Below are 22132 nucleotides of genomic sequence, written 5' to 3'. Positions count from 1 at the left end.
AGCTCACCTCCAGGGATACTGCTTGTGAGTCGCCTAGAATGGAATCGACATGAACAAGCACTTGAAGAAAAGCGGTTACCTACCTTTTGTAACTGTTGTTGTTGTTTGAGATGTGCTGTTCATGTCCATTCCATGACCTGCCCCCCTTTCCCACTGACAAGTTGCCAGCAAGAAGGAACCGAGAGGGCGCAGGCCCGGCGGTGCGCAAACGTGGGGCTCGAGGGCGCCAGAGCCAGCCCTATGAATACCCCAGGGCAAAAAATTCTGACAGCGGTGCCCGTGGGCGTGCACACATCTAGAGTGGAATGGACATAAGCAACGCATCTCGAAGAACAACAGTTATGAAAGGTAGGTAACCATTTTTTCTTCCAAACAGCTGACCATTGCAAATACCATGTGTCTTTTCTAAGTGTCTTTTCTTTGATTTGCGTGCGCAAGTCAGCAGGGGGAAGTGCTTTAAAGCTGGTGTGGCCATTGTTGCAGGGATTTTGCAGCTTTACAGTTCAAATGAGCTGTTTGACATTATGTACTGAGAATCTGGAAAGGGAGCTCAGAGCCTCATCTGGGCTGGGTTTCTCCAGATACTTTCTGGAGAGCTGAGAATGTGCACTCTGCCTGCGGTTCTAATTCTGCGTTCTTCAGGTCTTGCAGGGTCACTCCTTTCAAGGGGAAGATGTGCTTTCCACACCTCTTCGTTTTGTTCCTTCTACAATGAAGGAGCTGTCTGCCCCATCACTCCTACTTCCTTCCAGCCATCAGCACTTAGCCAAAGTGGTTATAAGGATCATATCTGGTCATGAACTCTTCAGAGCTGCAACTTCCTTTTCTAACCTACACGACTCATCCTGTGTCAAGGGTGCAGATGCTTCCGCTCTCTGGGGAAAGGTCTGGCATTTTTCTTGGATCCCATTTAGGAACTATGTCAAGAGAAGATTTAGGATTTTACTGTGTCCCAGGGAGACTTCTCAGCCAAGCTTTGGGAGAGAGGAGAAGAGTACAGGGTCTGCACCCATGTTAAATGCCTGCACTTTTCATTGTGGTCCACAGGAACATTGGATGTTCCCGTTTGCTCTAATTAATGCCACTGAAGCCAAGCTCTAGGGCTGGTGTTTGCAGCGCGTATGAGCAGAGATGGTTTTTCACACAGCTACCCACACTCCCACCAAAGAGCAGCGAAGCGCTTGTGATCTTTGTCTGCATCATGATCAGTAAGTTAGCAGCCAATCTGGCAGGTTACAAGTCTGCAAAGTCTAGGCTTAAAAAAAAAAAAAAAAAAAAAAAAAAAAAAAAGGAAATAGTGTAAACTTCAATTAATTAATCCACAGTTTTCTTAACACCTCTTCCCGCCTGTGTCTCACGCATCTTCATATAAATACTTGAGTGCTGATCCTAGGATATTATTGCTCTAAAATGTGCAAGTACCTTGCGGTGACAGAAGGTGAGTGGGAAGGCCCTGGAGTTAAAATAGCACTGAAACCATAATATGAATGAGATCTTGTGTGGTAGGTGCGTAATTCTGTGGGGATATGGCTTTGTCTTCTCTAACCTTGTTAGCTCACATCTTGTTTCCATGTAGCAATCTTATAGGTCCATGAAGCTCTCCATATACAAAGCTTGTGAACTCTGTCGTCGTGGGGACTCACCTTCATGCAAAACAGATGTTCAGAGGGTTTGAGAACTCTGGAGACAGGTGACACTTCTCCTGAAAACATACCTCTGTGAAAACACTATTCAATCTGCTTCAATTGCAGTGCCTCTAAATTGATACATAATTCAGGCTGGAAAATGTTTGATCTTTGGTTTGCAGGATGAAGGAACGTACCTGAAACTAAATGAAATCTTATGGCACGTAGGTTGTTTTCAGCTCTATGGGATGTCTTCTCTGGCTGTGGAGCTATGGCCATCTTGTAGTCCACTTAGATTGTAAGACCCTTGGGGCAGGGACTGTCCTCTGTTTGTGCAGCGCCTTGCACAGTGGGTCCTAATTTGTGACTAGGGCTCCTAGGTGCTCTGGAAATACAAATAATAAACATGAATAGGCTGCTGCATGTTTGGGGTTCGCTGTAGAGCTAAGCTCAGCAAGGTGGCCTGGGGAGGGGACTAAAAATGAGAGGCAGGGAAGCTAATGAAATAAGGAGCTGGCAAGAAGAACTCCAATGGTTTAACTTTATGGCAGTATTTAAAGACATCTTAGAGAGGCATGTGGCTGATTGCTGGCTGGGAATACTTAGGATGCAATGATGCTCCACCGCAAAGGAGATAGAAGAGACAACTGAACCTGTAAGTCTCTGAAATCTAATTGTGAAAATGATCTTCATGTACAGAGCTTATACAATGCCTGTCAGAAAACCCTACAGCTTTCCGAATGAAGCCCCCCAGAGAGGGCTACCAAGAATTAAAGGGAGCATGGAAGGAAGGTATTGATCCAACAGTGCTCTACCCGAGTAAGCTCAAGATATTCTCTAAGGGGAATGTGCTGTTGTTCAGTACCCATCTGTTCCACCAGTGTGTAAAGTGAGAGTGCCCTTCCCTTTCTGATTCAGTCACAGTGCTCCTAGACACAAGGAGTCTCTTGCTATTTATTGTCAAATGGACCTTTTTCATTGAAAAGGTTCAAGAGAAGAATGCGAGGTCTTTTCAGCTCTTTGGCCCTGTACAGTTGTAATGCTACATTTTTCAAAGTTTGCCTTTGTTCCCAACCTGGCATCTTTATATTTCTCCCTCTGCGAGAAAGAAGGTGAAGCTGGGATAGCTCTTTTGTCCAAAATTATGGTTGATATATTCTATAGCTATTGACCTTTTTTTGCATAAGTTTATGTTGCTGAGAAAAATCCAGTGCAGTTTTGGTTAAACACATAATTAAGCACTGAAAGACCTTGATAGGTGGCAAGGTACCTCTGCTTCCCCACCTCCAAAATGGGAGATAACTTCCCCTTTTTCTCCATGTAATCATGGACTTCCTACAGCAGCAGCTTGCTCCTGAAAGTGGTATGTTTAGCCTAACTGCACATAGGTGCTTCTTCCCTTCTCCCTCCTGATCAGCATTTTGGATGCTCTTCCCCTGGAGGCTCTGTTACACCCTACCTTCCTTGGATTCCTAGGGTTAAAACTGGGCCAGTATTTGGATCTCAGTGGCTCTGCAGAATGCAGATGAAGGGAAAATGCTTGATGGTGATGCTTGTGTGAGAGCTCAGCCGTATGCAATGTACCATGAGAGAACCATTCCTTCTTGATCTCAAATTTTGCTGCGACATGGGGAGGGAGTTTCTCAGTCACTAGCAACCAAGTCCTGCAATCCCACAACAAAACCCTCTCACCAGAATAAAACATTACAATGCTTCTGTGCTCACAGCTGTGCAACCTGGCCACCATACAAATGACATATCAAACAGCTAGAGGCCTTCCATATGCGGTCTCTGCGCCATTATGGGGAAGCGCTGGCAAGACAAAATTACCAACCTGGGTGTTCTCCAAACGTCAAGTGCCACAAGCATCAAGACCTTGCTGATAAAAGCCCAGCTATGCTGGGTTGGACACATCATTCGGATGCCTGAACATCGACTCCCCAGAAAAATTTTCTGTGGAGAATTGGCACAAGGACACGGGAATCAAGGCTGCCCCAGAAAGCACTACAAGGACAGCATGAAGAACAGCACACACGGTGGTGCAATAAAACGAGATAATCTCGAGAAGGCTGCATTAAATAGATCAGCCTAGCGATACGCAATGCTAAGACGTCGGTGGGCCTTGCATTGAGAGTCAAAGAGCAGATCATAGTTTGTTCCTTTCTTGTGGAAGGGAGCCTTGTATCTGGGGGCCTGCTGCTGAGAGAGACCACTTCCCAGCAAAGGCTCGTTGTGTCCTTGACACCGTCCATTCTGGAGTGCTGGAGGAACTCAGCAGACATGGTCATGAGGAGAGAGAGGCCTCCTCTAAGAAGGGTCGTAGTCCAAATTTCTGCCTGAGCAGGTGAAGAGATGAGGGCCTGATGGGAATGGAGTATGGTTGGGGAAAATGCTGCCTCAGTGGATGGAAGGCATCCACTTTCAAGCTTCCAGATCCCCAACTATCAACCTCTCTGGTGCTGAAACACATGTCTGTCTCCATCCTGACCTGTTTTTTTCCAGGCTGTACAGCTCCCTGCCTCCTCGTGGGTTCTCCAGTAAGTGAGACTGTCTTAGCAGGCCAGCTTTGCCTTCTCTTTGGAGGCTATAAACAGCATAATTTCCCATAGGTATAAGGTACCACCCAGATTTTCTAAGCAAGCACATTTATTCTTAAGGTGAAAGCATTAGACAAAAGATATTACAACAATAAAAGAATTTACATACATGTTAATTAGCTTGCCAGAGATCACCTAACTCCAGCAAGGGCTCTGGCAGGTGATCATCCTTCAAACCCCACCAAGGCATTTTCTGTGGCCCCAAGTTCATGACAGCTCTTAATTCAACCAAGCACCCCCCATGAATAGCTCAAGTCCTTCCAAACCCTCCCAGAAATGATTGGGGCCCCCTTTAGACAGAAGGTCCAGTCCATTTGCTGGATCTGAAAGCTGGCCCTGTGTCGGTTAAAACTCAAGCTATTTATCCAAAAGTCCTTTCTTTGTTGCTCTGTGAGAATCCACTCTGAACCAAAATATATAGCCTCTCCAGAGGTGTTACACCCTGCATGAATTTGCCCAGTCACCTCAACCCCACAGTCCTTAGCTCCTGGAGGATTGCAGGCCCCCCACCCCATGGAATTATATACAATCCCTGGCCCACAATGATATGCAAACATCATTCAATAAGGCTTGTCCAGGATATTGCAGGGACTTGCCATGCCTGTCACAGGGTGCTCTACCCATTTAAAGCTTTGACTGCTGCTGCTGGGACTCTAATTTGGATCCGGTAACGAACAGCTACTCAGTGCGGTCTGCAGAGCACTGGGGTGACACGCTGTGTTTAAAGATGGGCTGCCGCATATGGTAGCATCTGAAGTGTTTCTATTTTGAATCTCCTGTGAACAATGAGGAACAGCTGTACTGGCTATGTGGAGGGTATGGATATATTTCAGCTCTGGTTAATGTATTCACTTGAACACATGCACCTTTGTACTGGAATCTTTTGTTTTGGCAATCTAGTTTGTTTTTTATCTGGATTATCTTACCTGCAGCTGAGAGGGAATACACTGCTGTGGTTAGCACTTGCTTTCTGGGAGCTGGCCATTCAAGGTTATTTAAGAGCATGGGCTGGGATTTCAAAGCCCCCTAAGGGAATGGGTGAAATTCAGTGGGAATCGATGCCTGATTCCTCTGCACATCCCAGCCATGTTGATGTCCCATTTCATTTCCCCCTGGAATTTGTAAGTGTTTAGCTTGTGCCAGCTGGGAGGCTGAACATTACCCACTTGTGCCAAAATCTGGATCACTGGCATGGAGACCATGCTGGCCCAGCAAGACACCATTCAGTAAATTTTCAGTCTTACTTTTCACTGTGCTTTTAATTGGATACACCATGGCCTGATAACCAACTCCCAGCTCAGTACAAATGGATTAAAAAAAATCAAACTCTAAGTTATCACTCGATCTATTGAGAAGTACCGAAGACTTTACTCCTCTCTGGATGGGCTCTTTAGCAGTGCCCTAGCTGTATCATTATGGATCTCTCCCTCTCTCACAGCAATTCTTCCTAATTACTTCTACTAGTAATTAAATAAATGAAGTAGATACCTTAGTTCCATCACTTGAAAGCAGTCGTTATTGGACAACTTCTGTGAGGGTGAAGTTTCTGTTTCTGGGGTGAAATTGTCTTAAACATTGTCTGTCTGGGTATCTTGAACTTGGAAGTGCATTTTTCACGCCTCTCCAGCTAACTGGCATGCCAACACCCTTACACAGTTCAATTAACATGCAAATAGTATCTTATCAACTTATCACTTGTCTCTCAGTGAGATTAGGCTATGTGAATTGAGGCTTCTAATTCTCTCAAGTGTATAAAAACCCTCAGATCCATAGGCTTGTAAAGTAATGGTGCCCATGGTAATAACTTTATAATGCTAATAAATTATAGTAGTAACATCTAAAGCCCCAAATAGAGATTGAGGCCCAGTGTGTTAAGAGCTATACAGACACTCAGTAAAAGACAGTATTTGCCCCGGAGAGCCTGTCTCAGCAGGTTAAGGGCAGAGCCCAACATGAGGTGCACTATCCACTGGGCTGCACTGCCTCTATGCTCACTACTAACCTCTTTGCTTTTGATCACCAAATGAAAGTATCTTTCTGATGCACGTTTCCCGACACACCTACCTGTCTCCCAACAAATTCCCTGTAAAGAGGAAAAGAAAAAGTCCTTAATAAAGGCACTTGTAAGTCAGCATTCAGTTCGGGCTTGCTAGTTAGTAGTTCTTAAGATTACACTTTGTGATCACCAAATGCTGCAACTTGAGCTGTGTTCACTAGTGCCAGACCCCGGCGTGAAACTTCCTGAAGGAGAACTTAAAGAAATGAAATCAGCAGCACAAGGAATATCTTCGTTAATTCAGTTCCTGCGCGAAGCCCTGGCTCAGCTACTTGAATGAACTATCTATTCAAAGTGGCAGTGCGTGGGTGGGGCAGAGGGGTATATGTACTGGTGTGTAGAATCATAGTAAAGATAAAGTTTAGACTACATGGTGAGCTGGTCTGTGCATAGTTTTTGCATCGATTTAACTATATCTGTTTAGAAACTGACCCACGTAAATCTATGTAACCTCCTGTGTGGATGCGGTTATCTTGGTATAAAGGTACCAGGCATTTATGGAAATAAGCTATATAGATAAGTACTTCAAGGAAAGACCATTGGATCTTGCCTTAAATCCTCTACCTGACTCTCACTGCCACTCTCCTTCCCCCACCCTGACAGGTTCATGCCAGAAGAGTCAATGCATGTCACATGGACAGAATTACAATTCAAAGACAGCTGTACTTGTGACTGTGTTCTGTAACTTGCTCTCCTTCCCCCTCCAGGTATGAAAGGCATGGAGTGCTCCCCCTCCACCCCCACCATGAACTCCTACTTCTACAAATTCATGATCAACCTCCTCAAGAGATTCAGCAGTGAGCGGAAGCTGCTGGAGACCAGAGGAGCATTCATCATCAGGTCAGAACACCATATTTCTCTCTGTCTTTCTCAGACCATAGCTTAGGCTAAGAACATCTTCCTTCTAGGTGGTATGTGGCATTTTAGCTAACACTTGCCTGGTTCTTTGTGGTCAAAGACCTCTCTGCAAGCCGTCTTTGTTTGCCAGTCATTGCAGTTGATGATTTTAAAGCAAATGAATTAATTTTTCACATGTTGAGACACCATATTTTTCACTCCTATCCCCTGAGGTTAAATATTTCCTAATTAAGCTCTTATTTCAGATCCTATCTTGCTGAGAAACTAACAAAACAGTGGGAGTGTGAAACAGGCTATTCTGTGGGTCTGTGGACCCTCTTTCTTCAGCTGATGCAGGGTACAGTGTGATGCAGTATTTGTGTGCATTGATAATCTGTTCAGAGCATTGGCAGTGAGATGTGTACACTCAGCAGTTGGCACCGCCTGGGAAAACTGGTCACTTTAAGAGCGAGCTTTGAACTGGGAAGGCAAACGGAACTGTGGGATCGGTGTCTTGGTCCCCTGTGTGGTTTGATTTCTGTTTCCAAGGAGCTGTGATTAAGTGGTGGATACTGGAAAAACATGCTTTGTGACAGACTGCTGGCAGTATGTATCCTTAACACACCGGATCTGGGGTGGGGGCAGCAAATTCTACTGTGCTTGCTCAGAAAGAATCAATGTGAAGGTCACAGGGGAGGCAAAGGGGAAATTCAATGGGGGTAGAGCCCAGTTGTGTAGCATCATTGAGGTATGCTTGAACTGGGCACCGAATGAGCATGGATATTGAATTCCATGGAACTCCCTCTTGCAGGGCAAGAGGAGGTCAGAGGCAGACTGGATGGATGGAATAATTGCGAAAGGTCCAGGGTTAAGTATTAACCATGTCGCTTACAAGGAGTGTAGTGATCAGAGGCTGCAGCACTAGTTAGCATGCTGCACGTGCATGCCGAACCCTTATGTCTGCAAAGAAAACCTTCAAGGTGTGTCTAACAGCAGCGATGTCTGCCTGAGTCTGCAGACAGCCTGAAACAACAAAGGAGAGGAAAGAGTTCCTCCATTCATTTCAAGGGGGAGTTAGGGTTTGAAGTTGCCATTAGATCTGTGTTAAATATTCCTACTAAAACAATTAGCAATGAAACATCCATGTACACGGAGATTGTGGGTGGGGCACGAGTGCCATCACTCTTTTTCCCCAGCAGGGGGAAGGTCTGTAAGATTTTTTTTCACCTCTCCCAGTATATCCCCCACTCCACGCTTATGTTACACGTCAGTTCTGCTAAGTGTCTGATCTCAGGAATCACAGGAGAAACTCATTTCCCAAAGCCTAGGTTGGCATGTGCTAATGGCCTTCTCCTGTAGACGTTTATACTATGAGGGATTTTTGTAACAGCAAATGCTTTCTCTCTTCCATGCCTTCTGCAAATGGGAACACAAGGCCATGGCCTGTGTGCACAGTGCTTGAGAGGGAGCGGCAGAATGGTCCGGTTTCTGATTAGAGGGCCATGGCACAGTAGAGAACTATGCCTGGGTCTCATTCTGGTTTGAGGGCTGTACAATTTCCTGCCAGACATTCCTCTGAACTACGGTCAGCTGGGCTATTTTGCGTGGGGCAAATGGCATGGGGACCAAAGGTTCCTGCAGCTGGGCTTGCTGTGCTGTTTGCCAACAGAGATGAAATTGGGCCAAGCCATGGCAGTTTAACGCACCAGTGCTTTTCATGCTGACTTGTGGCTCCAGAATCCAGCCTTCCAATTAACAGAGAAATGAAGTCTCCAGCCCTAATGGCTATGAAGAATATGTTCACAATGTGACTCTCGTAACCGATACAATGATGACTCCCTGAGTCTGCACGCAGCATGATGCAATAGCTTGGAAAGATATGAACTGCCCCATTGATCTCAGGAAGTGTTAATTCTTGAGCTTAATATGGACAGTTTCAATGCTAGTATTAACTTTCACTGGTTTAAAGCAAGTGAGAAAAGAGGAGGAGGGAGATATGACGTTGCACTCTATATGATTTTATAAAATTATTGCTAATGAATGAATATAATGTAACTGAAATATGCTTCATGCAAAAGGTCTCTTGTAAGGTATCATTACAAAGCTTATAATCTACTGGGTGGGGTCATCCTGTTTCTTTAAATGTATCTCTCTTGTATCTAAAACTGGAAACATGAAATGTAACTCTGAGGGCCTATTGTAATTATGCAAAGTGTGGGCCATTAATGGTGGTTTGGAATCTTGATGGCTCCCATCAACCAGGACAATTGACTGTGGATGGCTCTGTTTGCAGCCAGGTCTTCCTGTGAGTCAGGCTGGGAGGAATGAAGGCTTGAAGTCTTACAGTGACTTGTGATCATGTCACCTGAACTGGAATCCATCTTTAGCCTGGTGCTTTTCCAGTGAGGAGGGGTGTGAACCCAGAGGGACAAAGGATTCCCGCCTTATGCAAAAGATATATAAGTGAGTGGAACAGAACAAAGCGGCAGCCATCATGAGGAATCCCCTAGCTACCGCTGAGCTGCAACAAGGGTTGTACTGGGGAAAGGACTGTGCCCAGACTAGGAAGGAGTCTAGTCTGAGAAAAGAAACTTACGGAAACATTTCTAAGGGTGAGATTTGACCTGTATTCAGTTGTATTACTGTATTAGGTTTAGATTCATAGATTCTAGGGTCAGAAAGGACCAATGTGATCATCTAGTCCGACCCCCTGCACAAAGCAGGCCACAGAACCCTATGCATCCACTTCTATAACAAACCCCTAACCTATGCCTGAGTTATTGAAGTCTTAAAATTGTGGTTTGAAGACCTCAAGCTGCAGAGAATCCACCAGCATGCCCATGCCCCACGCTGCAGGTTTGTGTGTTTTATTTTATTTTACTTGGTAATTCACTTTGTTCTATCTGTTACTACTGGAACCACTTAAATACAGAAAGTAGGATTTAGTAAAATCACTTTTTACTTATTAATTAACCCAGAATATGTATTCATACTGGGGGGGGGGAGGCAACAGCTGTGCATATCTTTCCATCGGTGTTTTAGAGGGTGAACAATTTGAGTTTACCTTGTATACGCTTTATACAGGGTAAAAGGTATTTATTTGCGTTTAGACTCCACTGGGAGTTGGGCATCTGAGTGTTAAAGGCAAGAACACTTCGGTAAGCTGCTTTCAGTTAAGTCTGCAGCTTTGAGGCACGGGGTTCAGACCATGGGTCTGTATTGGAGCAGACAGGCGCGTCTGGCTCAACAAGACAGGGTGCTGGAGTCCCAAGCTGGCAGGGAAAGCAGAGGCAGAAGTAGTCCTGGCACATCAGGTGGCAGCTCCCAAGGGGGTTTTTGTGATCTAACCCATCACAGGACAGTTTACTGGACTGTCAGTATTTGTTCTGTTGTCACCAAGACCCACAGATCATAGGAACCACTGGTGCTATCTTCAGTGCAATCTTTTCAGATTGTCTTCAGTGTATTTGTTCCAACTATTTTCTTAAGTAGAGCCAGTTGCTTGACTATAATTGTAGTTTGATATTAAAAATGTTCAAGAAACCGATAACCAAGCCTTCGCCCAGTGGTTTTTCAATCTTCCTTCATTTGCAGACCCCTACAAAATTTCAAATGGAAGTGAGGACACTTTGGAAATCTTCGATGTAGTTTGAGTGGTTAGCCAATTTTATTGTCTAATGACAAATCTTTACAATACAGAAAGCAACAAGTTAATACTTTTCCAATCCTCGTGGGAAGCCGTTCTCTTGCAGTTTCAGTTCATCCTGCACAGAAGGTGTGCTCCAAAGTAAGCATTCAGACTGGCAATATTGGTAGTGGAGAGCTCTCTCTATTCGTCTCCTAAGACTGAAATCCACCAATCAGCTCTTTACCTTGTTTTTCTTTACCCGCCTATTCCTTCCTTACCTTTTTTGTTTTGGGTTTCACGTTCCAAGTTCTCGTTGTGCTGTGGAGGCACATCCCAACCTGTACTGAGACACAGAATGAACGTATCTTGTCTTGACAGGTTTTATATTTGCTAGTGCTAAAGCTGAGTTCACTTTTGCAAAGTGTTGTGGGATACTTAGCATGAGTGAACAGAATTGTGGGAAGAGCACAATACAATTCCGTTTGCCTAATGTCCCAACACTATACATACCAAGATTAATATCAGCTGCACAATGGTAAGCTGGTGTGTCATATATATTAATGTGCTGTGCAATACATGTGTGTTGGCTAACACCGCAGTCCAGTTCTGTACTCACTGAGCAAGCCTGCCTGCCACTGCATAACGTGCTAACGTCCTGCAGATGCCAGGCTGATTCTAGGGTGAAGGCAGGGTGGTAAGTTGGTACCGGAGAATGTGATGTGCAGGTGTTGGACAATCACTGACGTCCTAACAGTTTCTCTTTCTTGCTAATGGGCACTGGGTTATAAGGATAAACAAAGTAGTTCCCACAAGTGAATCATTAACAGAAGAACGCAGAATGGTGTCCCCATTACTATCCTGTTGACCTCTAACCCATGGCCTGAGCTCAGGTGATCGGTGAAATAATCGTATCTTAGAAGGAGTTAAGATGCTTTCTAAACCAGTGTAGATGAAAATGCTCTGATGCAAATAGGAATAAGCAAAGAAACTTTAAGATTGTTTTCAAATGGGTTTGGCAGTGAGGCTGAAGCGTAGAATTCAGCTCGAGGCCCAGTGGTAGCAATGGTTAGCAGTAAGTTAGCATTAGCAAGTAACCTTGGGTCATAAGATTTAACAATATCTATTTTGTGACAAACTGTAAGACTGTAAAGCCTTTTAGCCTGAGTTCCCTGACCGCATTGTGTAGAGAGCCTTCTGTCTGCGCAAATGCTTACGGCAATTGTCGGAACCCCAACCATGGGTAGCAGAAATGGCAAGTATGAACAAGGGGCCATAGGGTCTCAGAAATAGGTCTCTGTAAGAGAATAGGGGCATAAATGGGGACTCATTCCCAACCCATGGCAGGATCTCAGGATAGCAGGGTGGTGGCAACCTTAATGTTTAATCTCACCTTAAGGCAGGGGTGGGCAAACTTTTTGGCCCAAGGGCCACATCTGTGAATAGAAATTGTATGGCGGGCCATGAATGCTCACAAAATTGGGGAGAGGGTGAGGGCTCTGTTTGGTGGTGCAGGATCTGGTCTGGGGCCAGAAATGAGGAGGGCATGGGAGGGGGCTCTGGGCTAGGATCGAGGGGTTTGGAGAGCAGGAGGGGGATTAGGGCTGGGTCGGGGCTTGGGGCGTGAGGGGAGGCTCAGAGGTGCAGGTTCTGCGTGGTGCATACCTCAAGCAGCTCCTAGAAGCAGTGGCATGTCCCTTCTCTGCCTCCTATGTGGAGGCGTGGCCAGGTGGCTCTGCACGTTTCCCCGTCCACAGACACTGCCCCTGCAACTCCTGGGTGCCCCTATGTGTAGGAGCTGGAGGGGAGCCATGCCACTGCTTCTGGGAGCTGTGTGGAGCAGCCCCGACACTGGTCCCCAGCTGGAGCGCCGGAGCGGAACAAGCCCCAGACCCTGCTCTCCAGCGGGAGCTCGGGGGCCAGATTAAAATGTCTGGCGGGCCAAATCCAGCCCGCAGGCCATAGTTTGCCCAGCCCTGCCTTAAGGGTAACCCTGAGCCCACAGATTGGTAAGTAGACATGCAGATTCTGCTGCTGTTCTTATCTTGTTTTTCAAGTTCTAAGATTTTGTTTATATTGATCGTGTGTCTCAACAATCATCTTCTTAATTAATCTCCAGGTAGCCACCAAAGAACAAACCCCATTATTAGAGACAAGTGCGTGTTGCACCCCAAATTAACCATAAGGCTCCAGCCTTTTTCCTTTCTTTTTATTCCTTATCCCCCACACAGGGCACAGATTCTGTCTGCTTTGATTGCCTGCACCCCCAGGTACAGCTAAAACGAAGTGTTGCTCAAGGTGCATTTCAGTGACTTGCTGTACGCTCTTGGAACCTGGCTTGGGACCAGAGAATGCGAACAAAATGGTTACACTTAGAAGAATATTTCTGGCTGAAGAATAACATGAGTTGACAAGGAATTATGGGATAGAAAGCTTCAGAAAACAAAGCAGTGACTCTCCCCTCTTTTCCAAGCTCAGACAACACTGGCCACACTAGAGGAAGTCCAAAGGGTCAGATGGAGGCTGCCAGGCAATGTCTGGAATGATCATAGTTTATTTCCTAACCCCTCTCTGGGGCTCAGCAATGGCCCCTTGTAGCTGATGATTATGGAAGACTTTCACCTCTTTTCTGCTAAGTCTTCATTTTCCCCAGGAGGCTGAAGATATGTTGTGTGTATGAAGTTCAGGGAATGTGACTCGGGTGGGTAGTTCTTCAGTGATCCTAGAGGCAAATGAATTTCTGGCAAGTCACAAATGCAAAGCATCTTCTGCAGGACAGTCTCTGGAGTGATGTTGGCATTCACTTCTGACGGAGGGTCTTTCCTTCTTTCTGGCCAGAGGACGGGTATCGTGCCTGGGTCCTGGACCTAGCAGCAAACCAGGGTGGGTACTGCTCAGTCACATTATGCCCTGGCTTCCTGTGACCTTGAGAGACTGAGGAAATCAGCCCTGGAGAACTGAACAGTCACCGCGGACACAGAATAGTAATATTGCTACCTTTCCATTTCTGCACTGTGTGGCTCCACTTCCCCATCCTTCTGCTAATGGCTTCCCCTCTATGGGTACCTTACAGGCCTGTCCCTAACCCCCCTCCTGACAGAAGGGGGCATTGCTGCAGGAATACACAGAACTCAGTCTCCCCTCCCCCTCCGTGAAGCTCTCCTTAGCGTCCTGCTTTCTTCAGAAGGGGTCTGGGGAAAGGAAATGCAGTAAGAGGAGCTTTTCATCTGCTCTGGGGCCCCTGTGTGCCTGAAAGGTGTGAGATCAGATCAGCAGGCTGCAGTTTAGTGAAGCCTCTTGCCTTACAACCAGGACGTTCTCTGCTAACGTCTGGCAGGAGCCACAGAAATACCCTCCATGTTGGCCATGTTCCCACTACATCGAGTGCTGGTGGGCTCAGACATCCCCTCTGCTGCCACCTGAGCATGCCCCGCTTTGCTCTGTGCCACCTCAAGTCCAAGGCTGGCTAGCTGCCACAAGGCCTTCAAGGAAGCCCGATCCTTCCACTGCTGCTCAGCGCGACCCTAGAGGCCAATCCCCCCAATTAAACACTGCCAGAGCGAGGCAGGCCTCGCCCAGGCTTGTGCTAGCCAGCATGACAGATGTGCCTGGCCCGAGGGGCCAGAGACGACCTGGAGGCGGAGCTGGCTGAAAATCAGAGCTGGCTCACAGGACACTTCAGAACAGTTTGTTCCAAAATTGTCTGTACTTTGGGTTTTAGTTCCAAAAAAAAAAAAATCCCCCTTGCCTCTCCCTCCCTCCAGCGACGAAAGGGGAAAGTGGCACGGGGAGGGCCAGTTTTCATTCAAATGTTGGTGAGTGAGAACTCATGGCTGGCTCCAGCAGGGAGGAAATCCCAAGCACAGTCGCCTTAGTAGATGTGTGGTTAAAATGTAGGCTGTTACGCCGCACCCTGTCTGCACTAGCAGTACCTGTCATTACCAGCGCTGGGGCTGGCCCAGTGACAGCAAAGGAGAGAACTCTTCCATGGGAAGAAGTCTGGTGTGGGCCCCACTTGCACTGACTGTAGAGTGAGTGAATTTGACTCCAGCAGAGAAGGGAATGAAAGCCGAGCATTTGGGGGGGGGGGGGGGGGGGGGGGGGGGGGGGGGGGGGGGGGGGGGGGGGGGGGGGGGGGGGGAGCTGTAATCAGCATTCGCTCGTACTTGTCTCCAAGGTCTAAAGAACGCTTGAGAGAGGCCATTTTATTCAAGACTCAGCACCCTCACTGCTTCCCTGCAGGACTGGCTGCTCCCAGTAGCCACTCATCTTCCTCCAGGGAACACGTGACTGAAATTCCTGATATTTCTTTATACAGCCCCATCCTTGGGGAAGACGAGCCCTTTCAGACAGCCTTTATAACCCTACAGAAGCAAAGGGCAAACACCAAACTTCATAGAGTCCTTGGTGGGTCACCTTTTCACCTGGACAAGCATCTGTCTCAGCAGATGGATGGCTTCCCTGTGGGATCTCATCCAGATGTTTTCTTTTGGCATTTGAGCACCCTAAGCCCAAACCCTGTGGGATTACTGCACCTCAGAAACTCAGTCTAGTGCTCAAGACACTGCCTCTCTCCCTCTGAACCCACAGACACTCTGCTGCTAGACTTTCTTACATTTCAAGGGGCTGCTTTTGTTGCCCCGGCGAGAGGTGTAGGAGTCACAACAGCCTTTTGCTCACTGCTTCTCATTGCCATCCAGTGTGTGAAAGTGGCCCTGAGAAATACCAGCCTTCAGGCTAACTAGGAGAGATCGACCCTGCCTCCCTCTGCCCTAGCCTGACACGTGGCAAGGAAAGAGTCCTGCACTCACTAGCTGTGGGCTGTGCCATTAAGCAAGAACAAAATATTCATATTCAACTACTGGCTTGCTGAGATGGTTCGTAGCAGCACAAAAATGCAAAGCAGCTTCCAAAGCATCGCATTTCCCCCTGGATCCATCCAGCTATTCTTGAACCATAAAAACAAGATGAAATCCCTTGCCACTAAAGCTCATCAGACAAAGAGTCAGGTGGGCTTCTGGGCAGCAAATGGCTCCTGGAAGTTCATCCATGCTTTCACTAAAGCATCGTAGGTAGGACGTTGCTCTAATGGGCACGCCTTAAGGCACCATGTTCTCAGGGCTGCAGTGCAGTCATCTGCTCCAGTAAAAACCTCAGGGGCATGTCTTACCCCATGTACACAGCGGTTCTCTTGCTCAGAGCCCATCTGGGGGTGTTGCTGTGTGGAGAAGTGAACCTTTCTCTGCATTTCAGTGGGTTTGGGAGTGCTTGCCCTGTTCTGTTTGGCATACTTGATGTTAACCAGGTTTGTTAGTGTGTTAAATCTAGACGCTCTAGTGGCTCCTATGTACTTATCAGCAGTGACCCACTAGGTCAAGAGATGGCTCCTGATTCGGCAGTTTGCCTGCCTGTGGGGAAAGGGCCCATTTACCCACATTGTTGGAGCTCTTCACAGATGCCAGTTTTGCAGGTTCAATAAAATTCCCCTCTGCAAAGTGCCTCTGCTCCCAAAGGAGCCCAAAGCCCTTTTCAAGCTTCAGCTCGATACTCTCCTCGGGGATGACTGCCTTCCTCCACCATGTGCTGCAGCAGCTGAGGACAGGAAGTGAAGATACCAATAGGAATTCAGATCTCAGCCATCGCCTCTTGGGTGGAGACGTACATCTCTCTCTCTCCTGATGGAAGTTTTTCTAGGCTGCAAAGCTCCTTGTCTATACTGCAAGTTCCCCAGCAAGTCAGACTGCCTAGACGGGATTCCCTCAGAGGCTATAAATGGTGTAATTGCCTGTAGGTATAAGGTAGCACACTTAGTCATAAGGTGAAAGCAGTACAGAGAAAACAAATTACAATAATAAAATAACCTACACTAGGGGTTGGCAACCTGCAGCACATGTGCCAAAGGCAGCATGTGAGCTGATTTTTAGTGGCACTCTGCTGCCAGCTGGGATCATAGAATATCAGGGCTGGAATGGACCTCAGGAGGTATCTAGTCCAACCCCCTGCTCAAAGCAGGACCAACCCCAACTAAATCATCCCAGCCAGGGCTTTTGTCAAGCCTGACCTTAAAAACCTCTAAGGAAGGAGATTCCACTATCACCTCTCCAGGTAACCCATTCCAGTGCTTCCTAGTGAAAATTTTTCCTAATATCCAACCTAAACCTCCTCCACTGCAACTTTTGAGACCATTACTCCTTGTTCTGTCATCTGCCACCCCTGAGAACTGTCTAGATCCATCCTCTTTGGAGCCCCCCTTTCAGGTAGTTGAAGGCTGCTGTCAAATCCCTCCTCACTCTTCTCTTCTGCAGACTAAATAATCCCAGTTCCTTCAGCCTCTCCTCATAAGTCATGTGCTCCAGCCCCCTAATCATTTTTGTTGCCTTCCACTGGACTCTTTCCAATTTTTCCACTTCCTTCTTGTGTGGGGCCCAAAACTGGACACAGGACTCCAGATGAGGCCTCACCAATGTCGAAAAGAGGGGAATGATCACATCCCTCGATCTGCTGGCAATGCCCCTACTTATACAGCCCAAAATGCCGTTTGCCTTCTTGGCAACAAGGGCACACTGTTGACTCATATCCAGCTTCTCGTCCACTGTAACTCCTAGGTCCTTTTCTGCAGAACTGCTGCCTAGCCACTCGATCCCTAGTCTGTAGCAGTGCATGGGATTCTTCTGTCCTAAGTGCAGGACTCTGCCCTTGTCCTTGATGAACCTCATCTGATTTTCTTTGGGCCCAGTCCTCTAATTTGTCTAGTTCCCTCTGTATCCTATCCCTACCCTCCCGCGTATCTACCACTCCTCCCAGTTTAGTGTCATCTGCAAACTTGCTGAAGGTGCAGTCCACAGCATCCTCTAGATCAGGGGTAGGCAACCTATGGCACACGTGCCAAAGGCAGCACGCAAGATGATTTTTAGTGGCACCCGCACTGCCTGGGTCCTGGCCACTGATCCGCATTTTAATTTAATTTTAAATGAAGCTTTTTAAATGTTTTAAAAACCTTAATTTACTTTACATACAACAATAGTTTAGTTACATATTATAGACTTATAGAAAGAAACCTTCTACAAACATTTCAATGTATGACTGGCACACGAAACCTTAAATCAGAGTGAATAAATGAAGACTCGGCACACCACTTCTGAAAGTTGCCGACCCCTGCTCTAGAGCGGTGTTTCTCAAACTGGGGTCACCGCTTGTGTAGGGAAAGCCCCTGGTGGACCGGGCCGGTTTGTTTACCTGCCCCTTCCGCAGGTCTGGCCGATCGCGGCTCCCACTGGCCACAGTTCGCTGCTCCAGGCCAACGGGAGGTGCTGGAAGCAGCATGGGCCGAGGGACTTACTGGCCATCGCTTCCAGCAGCCCCCATTGGCCTGCAGCAGCGAACTGTTGCCAGTGGGAGCCGTGATCGTCCAGACCTGCGGACGGGGCAGGTAAACAAACCTGCCTGGCCCGGCCCGCCAGGGGCTTTCCCTATACAAGCGGCGACCCCAGTTTGAAAAACACCGATCTAGATTATTAATGAAGATATTGAACAAAACCGGCCCCAGGACCGATCCTTGGGGCACTCCGCTTGATACTGGCTGCCAACTAGACACGGAACCGTTGATCACTACCCACTGAGCCCGACGATCTAGCCAGCTTTCTATCCACCTTATAGTCCATTCATCCAGCCCATACTTCTTTAACTTGCCGGCAGGAACACTGTGGGAGACCGTATCAAAAGCTTTGCTAAAGTCAAGGAAAAACATGTCCACTGCTTTCCCCTCATCCACAGATCCAGTTATCTCCTCATAGAAGGCAATTACGTTAGTCAGGCATGACTTGCCCTTGGTGAATCCATGCTGACTGTTCCTGAACACTTTCCTCTCCTCTAAGTGCTTCAGAATTGATTCCTCGAGGACCTGCTCCTTGATTTTTCCAGTGACTGAGGTGAAGCTGACTGGCCTGTAGTTCCCCGGATCCTCCTCCTTCCCTTTTTTAAAGATGGGCACTACATTAGCCTTTTTCCAGACATCCAGGACCTCCCCTGTTCGCCATGAGTTTTCAAAGATAATGGCCAATGGCTCTGTAATCACATCTGCTAACTCCTTTAGCACCCTCAGATGCAGTGCATCCGGCACCATGGACTTGTGCTCGTCCAGCTTTTCTAAATAGTCCTGAACCCCTTCTTTCTCCACAGAGGGTGGTCACCTTCTCCCCATACTGTGCTGCCCAGTGCAGCAGTCTGGGAGCTGACCTTGTTCGTGAACAGACCCACAGGCCGGCAGTGGGCTGAACGGGGCTGGAGGCCAGGACCCCACCTGACGGGCTGGTGGACGGAACCCTAGACTGGCAGCAGGCTGAGCAGCTCTGCCCACTGCCGGCCTGGGGCTTTGTCTGCCGCCTGCACGGCAGGTCTGGGGTTCCATCCACCGGCCCCTGTAAATGTACAAGATATTACTGGCACACGAAACCTTAAATTAGTGAAGACTTGGCACACCACTTCTCAAAGGTTGCTGACCCCTGACCTACACGCATGCTAATAGATTTACCAGAGATCACCCCACGTTGTGCAAGGGCTCTAGCAGGCGATCAGTCTTTGAAGCGTCACTGAGCTTTTTTCTGTGGCCAGAAGTTTGTTCTTAACAGCTGTAAGTCACTCTCTTTTCCAGCTGGGGCCTCTGGGAACACATAATCAGCAGACAAAGTTCCCCTCTTCAGGGCACAGTGTCAGAAGACTGAGTTCTTGCATAACTGGTGGGTCGGGGAGGTTCAGTTTCTTGCTCTGCCACACTTGCTTTGTAACCTTGGGCAAGTCACTCAGGGCTAGATGCACGAAGGGGGTCAAGCCACCGCTGTGCTGGGTTTTGGGATCAAAATTTTGGATGTAGACACCTAAAGTCCTTAAGTTTCTGCTGGTCGAGCCCCCTTAGCACCAAAACGTGTTGCTGGGCATGGAGACCTGGGCCCTTGGCTCACACCTGAACACCAGCAGGCTCCTCAAAGTAGGCGTTGCCCTGCCCGGCTCACCCGGGGGCACGAGCCAGTCGGTGTGCTCGGAAGCTGTCCCTTGTTGGAGCCCCACACACGCCGGAGGAAGAGGTGTGGTGGGCACTTGCCTGCGGTGTGGGACACCCAGCTTCCGTGTAGACCAGGCCTTAGATTGACAAGTTGACCAAACCTGTTAACCAAGATGTTGTGTTTAAAAAATGGGGCGGGGGTGGGGCAGAGGTGTTCAGAAGCAACTGGCTTCTATGGTAGAAAAACATCCGATGCTTGCTGGGCAGAGGCAGGATGGAGCAGAGGGGCTTTTCCCCCTAAGCCATGAGTTAAATTGTTTTTCGTTCTGTCTGCAGAGCTTTCCCATACCCGTGCTCTCTGTGCTCTGGTGAGCATGGCCAGGAAGAGCCATGGCGCTGCAACGTGGACAAGAGCCCCTGAAAACTAGCTGGCAAAGGCAGGAGTTTTTGTTTGAGTTAGAGCAGGGGTCGGCAACCCTTCAGAAGTGCTGTGCCAAGTCTTCATTTTGTCACTCTAATTTCAGGTTTCGCGTGTCAGTAATACATTTTAAACGTTTTAGAAGGTCTCTTTCAATAAGTCTATATATGTAACTAAACTATTGTTGTATGTAAAGTAAATAAGGTTTTAAAAATGTTTAAGAAGCTTCATTTAAAATTAAATTAAATTGCAGAGCCCCCCGGACCGGTGGCCAGGCCCCGGGCAGTGTGAGTGCCACTGAAAATCATCTTGTGTGCTACCTTTGGCACATGTGCCATAGGTTGCCTACCCCTGAGTTAGAGGCTTTTGCTGACTCTTCAGGCTGGATAAAGGGAGAATTCCCCTGGGATTTTCTTGTGCCAGTTGTAACAGGCTGCATCCCCTTGTGTTTAAGGAGCTCGAGCGGTCATTACCCCCAAAGCTCAGGGAGGGGCGGGCAGATGTCACACAGAGTAACTCAGTATGTAGCAAGTTCAGAATCTTAGTGTGCCCCATGCATAGAGAGGGCGCCCAAATCGAAACTCCTCAGATTCTGGGGAAACAGATCTGCATTGGACCCCTGTGGTGTGGGCCCGTCTATGATACTGGAAAGAATGCAGAATCCTCGTGCATTGGAACGAACTGGGGTCTAGGGATGACTATTACCAGTATTGCTTCCTTGTGGGAAGCTCTGGCCATGCCCTTCAGCCCCACCTGCGCTTCCAGTCCTCTCTCCCTCATGCAGCTCTCCCAGGTCAGCAGCAGCCATGGATGTGCACAGCTCTCCACAGACACATCTGTTCTGTCCCGCTGCTGCTGCCCGCACTGCGGAATGCTCTGCCACTTGTTGATTTGTTTGGCCATTTGGGGATGCACTTCAAATCCCACTGGAATTTTAGGTTGAGAACATCAAACTCATGACATGCGATAGATTTCCAGAGATTTGACCTGCTGTAACCTAGTCTTCTGAGTTAGGCTATGTCAACCCTTCCAGCCCTGTGCACAGCAACGCATTTTTCAGAGACCCCAGGAACCCTTTCACTGAAAATCCCTCCAACGAGGCCCATGTTTCTTCCTCCTCTTTCCCACCCTCCGTGGTAATGCATGCAGAACAAAACCTGGGTTTGTTTTCATGTGAACTGTTCCACTTGTACTAGGCAAAGCGAAAAAAAAATAAAAAACCCTAGCCTCTTTGATAAACTGTGATATGAACTCAGGCATAATCCAAACAGCTGTGATCTTTACAAGGGTTGCTTCTGTGCTGGGAAGCAAGAAAGTCTGTGAAAATGCTCTGCGCTGCCTGCCAAGATGCTCTCTGGCCGACTGCCCTTTTTGCTTTAATGAACTGTGCATTCTCCCCCACCGCCCCTGTTGCCTTGCAGGAAGGAGTAACTGGAGAGTTTTATTTTTATCTTTTTTCCTTTAAAAAAAATCCTCAACCCCAGTGTAATTTAGTTCAGTGAACTGTGGGGCTCCGAATGGTGCAGTGTGCAGCCAGAAATGTACTTTGAGCTCTGACTTCCCTGCAGGACAGGGCAGGGGGTGGCAGGATGGACAAAGTCTGAGCTAGGAATGTGCGGTCTGAATTCAGGGCAGTTGAAAACTGTGAGTGCATTGGGGCAGAGGCAGGGAGTCAACTTAAAGGGCCAAGCCACCAAGTTCAAACACGAATGTTCCCATAGGTCCCGGGGTGTTTGGATGCAGAGTCTTGGGCCAGGCCCACCACTAGTTTAGACCTGCATGATGGTCAATTCAGTTGCCAAGTCTGTCGTCTTCTGCATTCTTCACCCCCTTTGTTGGTCAGCATGACACTAATTTTCATAAGTGCACTTTATGTAAGAGTCATTAGTGCACTCGGTGGCCTGTTCGGTTTCCTTTGACTTGGCAGGGGAATTGGTGGTAATCCGTGCGTTGCACTGATGTAGTTGAAAATTGGA

At 47.7% G+C, this 22132-nt stretch overlaps 1 protein-coding gene across 4 annotated transcripts in view; it reads left to right on the top strand.

Annotated features, from left to right (window-relative positions):
• VAC14 (VAC14 component of PIKFYVE complex) overlaps positions 1-22132 on the top strand; it is a 206250-nt gene that overhangs the window by 105568 nt on the left and 78550 nt on the right. For all 4 annotated transcript variants that reach the window (XR_007769263.1, XR_007769264.1, XM_050922365.1 and 1 more), the window contains one exon: positions 6986-7118. Coding sequence is in view for 2 of the 4 variants with exons in the window: in XM_050922365.1 (XP_050778322.1) it covers positions 6986-7118 (133 nt within the window). In the remaining 2 variants the exon portion in view is untranslated. The remainder of the gene's footprint in view (positions 1-6985; positions 7119-22132) is intronic.

This window comes from Gopherus flavomarginatus, chromosome 14, assembly GCF_025201925.1.
Source record: "Gopherus flavomarginatus isolate rGopFla2 chromosome 14, rGopFla2.mat.asm, whole genome shotgun sequence".
NCBI classification, from domain to species: Eukaryota; Metazoa; Chordata; order Testudines; family Testudinidae; genus Gopherus; species Gopherus flavomarginatus.
This window is presented reverse-complemented; position numbering and strand designations above follow the sequence as displayed.